Source organism: Culex pipiens, chromosome 3 (assembly GCF_016801865.2).
Source record: "Culex pipiens pallens isolate TS chromosome 3, TS_CPP_V2, whole genome shotgun sequence".
NCBI lineage: Eukaryota > Metazoa > Arthropoda > Insecta > Diptera > Culicidae > Culex > Culex pipiens.
In genome coordinates, this window is record NC_068939.1 from 106,384,655 (window position 1) to 106,396,751 (window position 12,097).

General features: G+C 41.8%; 1 protein-coding gene across 1 annotated transcript in view; it reads left to right on the forward strand.

Annotated features, from left to right (window-relative positions):
* Window positions 1-10,843, forward strand: part of LOC120421979 (uncharacterized) — a 35,546-nt gene extending 24,703 nt beyond the window's left edge. Inside the window, exon 2 of the mRNA XM_039585290.2 lies at window positions 6,507-10,843. Coding sequence (XP_039441224.1) covers window positions 6,519-10,337 — 3,819 coding nt within the window. The 5' untranslated portion in view covers window positions 6,507-6,518 and the 3' untranslated portion in view covers window positions 10,338-10,843. The remainder of the gene's footprint in view (window positions 1-6,506) is intronic.
* Window positions 10,844-12,097: the final 1,254 nt, after the last annotated feature.

Genomic DNA, 12,097 nt, shown 5'->3' on the forward strand with positions numbered 1-12,097 from the left:
GTATGTGCTCCACCTCCCCCTCCCCACCCTGCATCATCCGAAGGCAGAAACAGCCGAATGAGGGTGGCACATCAACACAACCAGCCCGCCACCGACCGCCGTGTAAGATTTATGTGAGCGTGAGCATTTTTTTGCTTTCTTTTTTCTTTTCAGTTTGTTTCCTTGCTTTTTTGTGAAAAATGTAATTTATGTTTCGGAGCACAGAGTTATCGATGAACAATTCAATTCGATTTTTTTCGCCCTTAATTAGAGGATGAATCGAGGCTGGGAGCATATTGGAGGAGAAAATTGCGGTCAAACTGATATGGTTGGGGTGAAGATGATGGAGTTATCTTATTTTGTGCGATCTTATTGTGGTGACAGAAGCGAAGCTGTTCTTTATTCGTAGTTCGGCCAGTATAAATAGTTGTTGGGTACAAAATAACTTACAACACAACAACATAATTTAGAATCCAGTAATTCCTTCTTTTCAATAATGCAACTACTGTCCACGTTTACTTCATGTGCATGTGCAACATAAATATGCTCGGATACATTCAGCCAGCATCATTGTTGCCATTGTTGAAAAACAATGGTTTGCAACTTCTTTCAAATTTTTAGTTTTATTTTTAAGCCGGTACTCGTGGTGTAGTGGTAAGCGTGATTGCCTCTCACCCAGTCGGCCTGGGTTCGATCCCAGATCACACCTTCCGTCGGACGGGGAAGTAAATGTTGGCCCCGGTCGTCTAACCTCAAGGGTTAGGTCGATAGCTAAATCCAGGTGTAGGAGTCGTCTCCCTGGGTCCTGTCTCGGTGGAGTCGCTGGTAAGCAGTTGGACACACAATCCAAAGGTCGTCAGTTCGAATCCCGGGGTGGATGGAAGCTAAGGTGTAAAAAGAGGTTTGCAATTGCCTCAACAACCAAACCTTCGGACACCTAGTTTCGAGTAGGAATCTCGCAATCGAGAACGCCAAGGAAATGCTGTAGAGCGAATAATTTGATTTTAAGCTTGTAATATGTTTTATTCAAAGACTTTACGAATGTTTCAGTTTTTCAACATTAAAATATTTTAAATCATTCAGAAACCCCATTAACCTGTTTTTTTCTCTAGCCAAAATTTCAATCAGCATAATTTTAGGAGCAACTGAAAGTCGCGTACGTGTACTTTGCACACACTTTGGAAGGACACTTGTGAGAAACGTTAAAACGCTCGACTTCCGATGGGTTTAACTGCACCCAAAGGAAAAATATATCACAAAATCTGCAACAGTGGATTTGCTGCAGAAAATGTCACATTTTATAACATTTTTTGCAGTAAGCTCATAGCTCATTTTTGCCCGCGTGTAAACATTTCAGCGATCTGCAGTTCTCACCAACACATATAATGCTGGCCCGTCCCCGAGCAACACTCCAAAGAGAAGATTATGTCGGTGATCTTTCACTCACATTTCATCAAGCGTCCATGGCGCGGTGGTAGCGTGTCGGATCTATAACCAAGAAGTTGGTGGTTCAATCCTCGTTCTGTTTAGGGTTTTTTTGTGAAATACAACCAAAAAGCTGTCGGTAACGGGCAAAAATGTCATACCCCTATATCGCAAAAAATGCATGAGGACAGATTTCATGCAGATTCTGATATACTTTCATGCCGCCGTGCATCACAATCATGCGTCCGCCGGTTGGGTGTGATTATTGAAAACAACTATATTTTCATTGATGGTCCACATTACATAAACATTAAAAAACATTGGGATTTAAAAAAATGTTTTGAAAAGATTTGATATTTGTTTGAATAAATTATAAGTATTTATAATAATTCCAGGATTGAAATCTCTGTCACAGGGTACGGTCAATCTATTTTTAGCTGAGCTATGATTTGACCTTCAGAAATATCACGTATTTGTACTTCAGAAGTTATGCACAACGTCTGATAATAGGGTTTATCCATTATCGGCAACATGCATCATCTATCGTCATCATCATCATCTTGAATGTAGCTGACGTGAGCCTAAGTAATCTTATGGAGCGTATGTGTAGATGAGTTTACTTTTCTTTACAGTACTTTTTCCTAAACCTAACTGCTAAATATCAATATCTCAGTATGGCAATAACTATCGATCGAGTCTCCTTGACTGGGGGATTAGCGTTCACCGCATTTCTGTGTCCTTATATCGTGTCTGGGGCGTAGTATTTAAATCCAAACTTATTGGATTTAAACGACCGGGGAACATCCACACGGCACGAGCGCCTCCTGTATTGAAATATAATGAACCTGACGAAAAAAAATCATAAATATTTATTATTGCCCAGTCAAGCGAATGCCAACCTTTCCAGATTTAGGAAAAAGAAGTGAAATGAAAATAAAATTGGAATGCTATGCAAAGCAGTCAAAAGGATACAATACGCTATTTAGGAGCAATAATAATAAAGCTATAGTTTGGTGCAGTCATCATTCTTTTGGCTTACAACGTTTTTTAATAGTAATTATTTTTGTGCTGTGCTGAAAAAATGATTTTCATCATAAAGTCGATGTTAATTGACATAAAAAACGAAACTAAAACTATTGGCACTACGCCCCCCGGGGCATGGCCTTCCTCTAACGTGGGATTTCTGCTCCAGCGCCTCTGACGAGACAGGAGAAACCGGGACCGACGTTTTACTTCACCATCCGATAGAAGCTCAGTGGATAAGGCGGGAATCGAACCCGCGTCTCATAGCATCATCGGGATCGGCAGCCGAAGCCGCTACCCCTGCGCCACGAGACATACATAATTGACATACGTAATTCTAATTGAGCTTGCGGCCATTTCTACCTGCTGTCGTAGTGGTAGGATTCTGAAATAAATCACCATAGGAGGTTAATTTTATTACGTTCTGAAATGCTAAAAACTAACTGTAAACAGGACTCCCAGAGAGTGAATAAAAAAAAACTAAAGCCATTGCGGTTGCGTTTTTCCCTCCTCCACGTCCAAATTAATTTTATGGCCAGCATTCAGTTTTATTGTAAAAATATTTTTAAATAACTATGCTGATTCGTAAATTAGGAATCGTAATGAATATGCATAAGGTAAAAGGAGGTACCGAGTACAGGCAAGGTGGAGCACCAGCAAGTTGGTAACTGGAGCAAACACTTATTCAGTGCGATGATAGTTGGGTGGCCGAAATGGGGCTGACCACGTGACCACCCACTGTCACTTGAAACGAGTGTAAATGTGTGAATAAAATTAACAAACGTACCCGTTGGCGCTAAGTAACTGGGTGGTGTACTTGAAGAAGCTATTGTATAAGTGGCGTTTTAAGCACTTCTCGTAACGTCACAATGACTGAAGCTCAGTTGCTGCGCTAGAAGGAGAGGGAATAAAAAAGGGCAATCCTTAACAGGACGATCTCATGTAAATGGGCTGACTTGAGCATTCGTGTACGATTTAATCCGTGTTTATTTATCAGCCACATCATCGTCATCATGGAGAGGGGGTGAGCTCTGCAGGTCACTTTGGACCATGCAAATCAGCTGCAATTTGTTTTATTTTTGTATGCGGATGATGATCATGTTAAGATACAGTCTGGAATCTTGATGATTAATTGGAAGGTTTCATTTAGAAGTGAGCATTTCGTCATTTGTAATTTACGTTTATTCTCTTTCCTAGGACATGTTTAAGAATACTTTAGTGTCTACAAATTGTATTTTTGTTGTGTGTAGATATATTTGCCCAGAAAAGGGACAATCAACCAAATGATTTTTTTTAATAAATAACGTTTGAGCAGTTTTACGTTTTGTTTATGGTTAAAAAGTCAGGGGGCAAAAAAAATATATAGAAAAATTTCAAATTTCAATGGAAAAAAGGCTAACGAACTGAAAACAATCTGAAATGAATGATTCTACATTGAATTTCATATTAAGCATGTTTGGGCTGATTGCAACACAACTGTTCAAGTGTATAATGCATTTTAAAACATGTTTGCATACAAATGTTGAAACCGTGACTTGTCTTTTCAATTTATTTTTATTTTTTTTTATCTGAAAGTTTAAAATCAATTTTTTTGCAGATTCTCATGATTAATATTTTTTTTATTCAAATATGTAATACCTAGAAAGGAAATAATTTTATTTTATCCTTAAAACGCTTATTAAAGAATAAACTCCCCTGCCAATTTACATACGTCATATAAAGAAGTTCCTTCTCGCATAGGGGAACATTCAGCGATAGCAAACGAAGTTTAGTTTTCCGAATCAATTGTTATAGTTTCCAGCCAGACGAGGGTGGACCCAACAAACTATAATGTCACTGTTGCTGCTACCAAAACGAAAGAAAGCCCACAGCAAGTCTCTTCCGATCGCCCTTTTGCCGGGATATTTGAAAAAATAAATTACCATAATGTCCAAAAAGTTTTTTTTTCTTTCGATTATTGCCCTCTTCCTCTGTTTCGTAGGGGTGATTTTTTGTGTTCCAAAATTTCGATTTTACTATCGTCCTGTATGTGTGTGTGTGCAGAAGCTCATTACTCGCTCCGTTCGAAAGTGAGACACGCGTCCCTAATGTGGATGCATGTGCACGACGACGATGCAGTAGCAACTGTAGAGACCTAAATACAATGGGATTTTGGAAAAAAGCGATTTTCGAAAAATCGACGGGAGGGGAGGGGATTTCTTTTTTGAAAAAGATTTGGCCGAGGGAAAAGAGGGACAAAAAAATGATCAGCGGGTTTTTGGGATTTCGGGGATCGGATTTTTGAAAAATTCTATCAGTATCAATCGTGATAGCAACCCGACCAGAGTGTTTAACGAACGAACATGCTTGATTGGTGTCGAAATAGATTTAGCAGCGTAATTGGGTGTGAACTTTGAACACGTTGAAGATATTTATCAACCGGACGAGAAAAAATTGTAAGTGAAGTGTGAAGTTTTGCGTGACTTCTAACCCGATGATCAAATAGCCGTTTTATATTCTATATTACTGACTAATCGTGATGTCTCTAAGAAAAAAGTTTTCAATGTAAGTTTACTTTACGAATAGAAAAAGGAAAAGTTTATTGACACAAAAATATTTGACTACTAATTTGAAGATTTTTGTTGACAGTGTGCACTATAATAAACTGGTCATGAGTCATTTCTGCAGAATAACAACGTTCAAAATGTGTTTTCCAAGCAACTTTCACAATATTCGTCGGCTCCTCGCTCCAGTTCCCCGTCTTAGCCTTAAACCAGAGTGTGACAAACAATCCATCGAAAAACATTGGAGTAAACAACAGTCAAATAAAATCCTAACGAACCGAACATTCAAAAACAGAAAGTGTGGGGCACTGTGGAGCCAAAGAGGGAGTGGGAAATGAATACTTCGAATGAAAAACTTTTCCCCATTTGATAGTGGAAAATATTCCATCATGGCAACTCTTCATTTGTTTTACAACTTATTTTGCTAGATTCGAACGCCAGAACGTAGACAAAGGACAATAACGCATTGAACATGTTGGGAAGACTTTTTTAAAGAGTATTTTTGGAACTAGTTCAGTGAATTTGTGTAACGTATGTATGAATCCCTCACAACTTCACGTTTATAAATTTAAAAAGTGGTTCTGAATATAACTAACTATAGTTTTCCGTGCGTGGTACATTCTCCGTTCTGATTTATAATCATTATCGATAATTGTACACCAAAAATCGTCACATGCCACGGTGTTGGCCTAATTGCTTTTTCAACGGGCAAGGTGGGAGGCTCACGAATCAAAAGGGGTAAACCAACCAAATCGATCGAGCTTGAAAGTTCAAACAGCTGGTAATCATTCCTAGCAGTCACAGTTCACCCAAAGGCGTCTAATTTGAATCCGGACGCAACGAACCCGTCCCGCGTTTCAAATATTTATGACAATAATTAAATAAAAGGTGAGCAATCATGTTCGGTGAAACATGTCACTTTCGGGGCGCACACCACGCGGCACTCAGCAATTGGACTAATCGTGTCCCGGAACGATTATGGGAATGTGTATATGTGGCGCGTATGGCGTCAACCACGTTGGCCAGAGGTGCCAGTGGCTTCGAAATATATGGATGTATTTTTATCTTTGTCGAAAAAAAAATGAAATGAAATAAAAAACGAAAAATGTTTATCTTACCACCCCTCTCGGACCGTTTTTTGCCCACCACCATCAGACTGGGGCTACACCTAGCACTAGATACTTGACGCGTATTTTATTGGAACCTTCGACGGTTCGAATGGAATAGGAGCGGCCATAAAATATAAGCCTTGAAGAAAGGAAAATGGCCCAAAATAAAATATTTTTATTCTCCCGCCTCGGGCAACCTTCGTCGAAGCTTTATCCTCGCTTTTAATTTAATTAAGTATTTTGTAGTTCTAACGAACTGGCACTGCTGTCCGCAGTATGACCGCAAGGAATGTTTCCCCCCCAAAAGCTAGAATGTTTTGTCGCAGTCTCTAAGCAGACAGGTCATTTAGCAGGTTAATTTTCAGCTGCTATAAGATATTCATGCAATAATTAATCAATTCTGGCCTTTCTTTCCCTTCTCCAACAGAATCCCTTAAAAATGGCCGCCTCCGTGTACGCGACACCTCCGCCGGACTTCAGTGGTGAGGAAGCCGCCATGAGTGACACTTCCAACTCGTCGCAGACCAACAGCTCGATCAATTCGGCGATGAAAGCGTCGAAGCGGACGCTCTCCTCAGCATTCCTACACTCGCCACAAGCCCTGAACACTGCTACCCAGCTCAGTTCGGACAGTTTACCGGATTTGTCCAAGAAGCGCAGAAAGCAGTCCATGCCCAGCCGCATCTCCGGAAATGGCGTAGAAGGAGAAGACGGTACCGGCCCTGCCGAATCTACCGAAGCCGATCCTCAAGAGACGGAAGATACCGAAGAACCCGTCACGGATGACATCGCATCGATCGCGGAAGCTCTCGCCGAGCAGCAGAACAACTTCCAGAAGATATTCCTGTCGAATCTCAGTCAATTACAGAAACAACACTTGCTTCAGCATCGAGTGGATCAACCGATGGAAGACGGCAGCGTCGAAGAGCTCAATCAAAGTGAAACACAGCCAACGATTACGCTGAAAAATCAGGAAAGCTTGCTAAGTCTACCTTTGGCTTTGAAAGATTCGAAAGGCGACAAGGCAGAAAATTCAGATCAGAATGGATTACCTGAGGAACATTCCCACAAATCGAATGGTAATCAAACCAGCTTCGATAGAAATGAAAACGAAGTTAAAAATGGAGACGACAGTGATCGACTTGAACCCGTTGTGTCAATCGAAAATCAAGAAAAACTTGATGAAAATGCAATCAATGGCGAACAGCACCGTGTTTTTGCAGGACTCACTCTCAAGAAAGAGTTGATGCAGGATGCTGAATGGGATGGTGAAATCCGCAGCTCTTCGATCCCAAACATTACCAAACCTGACGATTGGTTATCCATACCTGGACTACCGTTCCCATTTCCACCGGAAGCGGCCGCAGCACTGTCAGCATCGGGATATCTCCCTCAATTGCCGTTGCTGGGATTACCCTCGGCCTCGTCCTTCAACGCTGGCGACAACGGCAATCGACCAAATTTACCACCACTCAAAATTTTCAACCCGGAGGCATACTGTGAGCTGTGCAACAAGGAGTTTTGTAACAAGTACTTCCTCAAGACGCACAAAGCTAACAAGCACGGCATCTACGAACCCCAAAGCGGCGCAAACGAATCTCTACCCAATCTCGGTTCGTTTAATCCGTTCAGTCAGCTATCGCAGGTGTTCCAAATGCAACAACAGCAAGCTGCCCTGCAGGAACAGCAAGATAGATCCAACCAAAACAACCATAATCAAATCCCGAACAACGACTCCATCGGACAACAGCAACCACTTGCACGGCCAACAACCTCCCCGAAGCTGCCAATGAACCCCATTCAACCAACAGTCTTCTGTGACATTTGCTGCAAGAAATTCAGCAGCCTCAGTGCAATGCGCAAGCATCGAAGCAAAGCCCACGAAGTTTCCCATAACCAACAGCAGCAACAGCAACAACAACAGCCACAGTTTCAGCTGCAGCAGCACTTGCAACAAGCTCCACAGTCGGTTGATCAAAGACCAGAGAACTTATCGCCATCGGATGTTGGACGTACGACACCCAGTGTGCCACAGTTCAGAATCCCAGAAGGGTTCCGAGAGGATTATTCCATTGAACAGGAAGATGCGTCATTCACACCTCAACCTCGAAAACTGTCTCCTGCATCTATTCAAGCTGCTCGGGAGGCTAATTTTTCCGCCGACAAGTTGAAACGGTTGGGAGTGATGAATCCGGAAGCATTCTGTGAAATTTGTTGCAAGGAATATTGCAACAAATACTTCCTTCGTACTCACAAGCTGAAGAGGCACGGTATCTTTTTGCCACCTGATGAAATTAAGGAAGAACGCAATCCATGGAGCCTCGTTCAAACAAGCCCCCTAAATTTGATTGTCGGAGGTGCTGACGTGCCCGGATTCCCACCACCGTTGAAGAAGCTGTCGGATGCTTCCAACCATGATTTGTCGAGAGCCGTTGCATTGAAGGAAGAACTGTTCAAGAGTGTCAACACCAACGGAGATGGTGAAAGAAACGAGGAAGAAAGTGACGATAAACAGGGAATGTCGAGCGCCGAACAAGAAGCAGAAGCCATAAGCGTTGACCTGCAGAAGCTGCAATCGATGATAATGCAATTGAACGACTTGAACAATCAACGCAAGATGACGTGCGGCATCTGTGGTAAAGAGATGGAGAACCAGTACTTGCTACATGCCCACATGATCCAGGAACACAATAACATGAATGAGAACAACAATGGAATGAAGTCACCGTTGGGTTCAACCCCCATGCCGTCATCACCGAGCGAGTACGAAGTGTGCAAGCAGTGTGACAAAGAATTTTCGAATGCATTTGTGCTGAAGCAACACTTGATTGAAGCCCACGGAGCGCAGAACGTGAGCCCAAAACGGGAGGGATTCATTACGCCGGAACGTCCAACGACAGCACCCAACATGAACATGCCCGCTGGGCCTGGTTACGGCGATAGGAAGCCTACATTTTCAATGACCCCAACGAGCAGCTACTGCGAGATTTGCAACAAGGAGTTGTGCAATAAGTACTTTATGAAAACGCATATGCAAAGGATGCACGGAATCGAAATTGAAAACGGTGCTCAAATTGGAGGAGTTGTATGCAACATTTGCAACAAAGAGTTGTGCAGCAAGTACTTCCTACGAGTTCACAAGCACAATACCCATGGTATAGTCGAGGAGGGTGCTCCCCTGCCACAGCCACGTAACAATGGAGATTCAGGTGACAACTCTGAACTGGCATTTTCTGCCGAGGGTTTGTTGAAACCCGGTGAAATCTCGGACTTGAGCAACAGATATTATTCGCACTTTACCGAAGTGTGTCCACTGTGCAGTCGGAGATTCCGAAGCGCCAAGTGGCTAAGGGCTCACTTGTTAAGTGACCACGGAAAGATGGGGGTTGATAAGCTTCGCGAACTGGAGCTCAAGCTGGGAAGCGGCAGTAAGTCGAATAGTCCGTCGCTTAAAATCCCAAATGGTTCTTTGGGCCTATCGACTCCGGAACAAAAGTTCAATCCAAAAGTTCCGTTTGGTTTCGGCTCACCCGATGGTAAATTTTTGTTGAAGAATCCCTTCTCTGGATTGTTTGGAGTAGATCCAACAAACTCGAATGTTGGCCCAAATGGCTATCAATGCTCATACTGTCCGTTCGCAACACCTCTGCTTCCACTTCTGTTCATCCATGAAAGAACTCACACCAACTTGAACATGATGCAGCAACAGTTAATGCAAGAAGAGGAACAGAAACAACACGTCGAACTGTCTCCTATCCAGCTTCCGATCATCAAATCAGAATCCGCAGCTGCACCAGCTAAGGAGGCTAACCGTTTCCCTGTTCCTATTTCGGTACCAACATCCGAGACTCCGTCGCTGACTCCGGCCTCAACACCAGTACCGGCAGCACCTCAGGAATCTACAGCTCAACAAGCGTCTCCCCAATCACAGAATGCTCCAGCCCAGCCAACATTCGAGCGTGAATCTCCGAATCAACCGGAGTTTCCCAAATCTCCAGCATTGAAATCCGATCACAACGTGCTTCTGTCGGAAATGGCCAATCTGACCCAGCGTCCAGCTGTGTACGCTTTACCACAGCAGAGCGGCCCCTTGCTGATGCAGTCCTTCCTGCTTGAGGAATCTGCCCGTGCGTCGCCCAAGAATGGAGAGGACCACTCTTCGCTTGCCAACAGGTTTGTACCAGCTGTTGTTTTTCTACCTGTGAAGGAGCGAATCCTTTCACCGATGACAATATCGTTCACGCTTAGCCCTGCCTAGGGAAGGGGTTCCCTTCGAACAAAGGCAGCCTAACACGGGCTGCTGTTTGCTGAAAAGTTATTCAGTTTCATTTCATTCAGTACAAACAGAAAGAACCGAGAAGCATCTGCATGAGCCATCGCTCGGTTCTAAAAAAAGGAAAAAAAAGTCTAATTGTAACGAGAAGTAAAGAAAATCCGCAAATACGTACACATTAATCCGAGATGCTAGTGAAAACAAGGTAAAGAAAGAACACATTAATTCTACTTTAGGAGAAGAAATATAAGCGTAAAAGAGAGAGAAAAATCAAAATGTATAAATATTTGATCGCTGTAGATGTATCTTTGTGTAGTGTCCATTGGAAAAGAGAACATGAACGGGAGGATTCCAGAAGCAGTTACAAATTGCATTGAGATGACGATTGTGAGAGCTACTGGAAGAGTAGGCCCTTTCAGTTTAATCCTGTTCTGTTTCGCTCCTTTAAAGTGTATCCCGTATGTGGGTGAGTGAATGAATGTTGATGAAGGTTTATTGCCGAATAAATGAAACTTGTCCAAAGGCTCCGTCGGTTTCTTCTCCGCGCAGCTCGAAAATCAAACCAAAAAATATTTCGTCAACAAAAATCTGCATGAAACCCTTAGGGGTTTGCAAAACAGCAACGAAAAACTGCATGAAATCTGCCTAACTGCCTGAAAATCAACAGTTTTTCGTCACAGCTACTCGAAATCCTTGATGTTTTGTTTCAAAAACATTAGTTTTTAGGCTGGCGCGGAGAAGAACAAGGTGCCCCGTCGCCGGCGAGATGGCCATTTTTCTTTGAATCGGCAATATTTATTGAGATCACAAACATCTTTGGTTCCAAAATTACATACTTCCCTTTAGTGTAACCAAAAGTATTGCTTGATGTAGTGAAACAAAATTCACATTGTAGGAAATATTAGTAGAAAATTAAACCGCTAAATTATGGTATATCTATTGCAGTAAGGAAAAAAAACAAAAGAAGAAATTCTTGGTGATGCTCTAACAAAGTTCCTATTATGAGTAAAACTAACAAAACAAGAAAGTGAATTGTATCTCTTCAGGTATGATAGATTTTTTGAAGGCTATATTACACACAAACTGAGCTGATTAGTGCATGAAGAGTTCTGAGAAAGGAAGACTTTGAACCGAATTGGTTTGAGTTTAGAGAATTTCTGTTATTTTATCAGCTTTGACAGCAAATTTATAAGTTTTGCTCAACATGTTACAAAACGAATTCAATTTTGATGTAATTGCACCAAGTTATATCAACTAAACCAAAACACAACTCAGGGTAATAGAAAGTACAAGTTGCCGTACATCACAGAATGCAAAACAAACATGAACATTCTTATACATCTAGTCAAATTGGAATTTAACCTGTTACCTCATCAAACCAACCTGGTAGTTACCAAACAACTTCGTGGACAGAAGCCTAAAGTACAATTTTATAAAAGACAAATGCTTCGAGCAAACAACAAATAAGAAGTAACCGACGAAAGTAACAAAGAGCTAAAGAAATACCTCATGCAGAAACTACCTTTTGCACGTACTTTATTTTAATTACCAACTAACAGCGAAATCCTTCAGTACGTAATACTACACAAACCAACAAACTAGTCGTGAATGAAACAAAATGTAAAAAGACAGTCTATTGTCATGAAATAATTATTAAACAAAGTATAATATAGTTACAAAGTAGAAAGTATGATAGGGGAACAAGCAAAGTTACCAGTTCAATCAAACCAACAATGCATTCCATT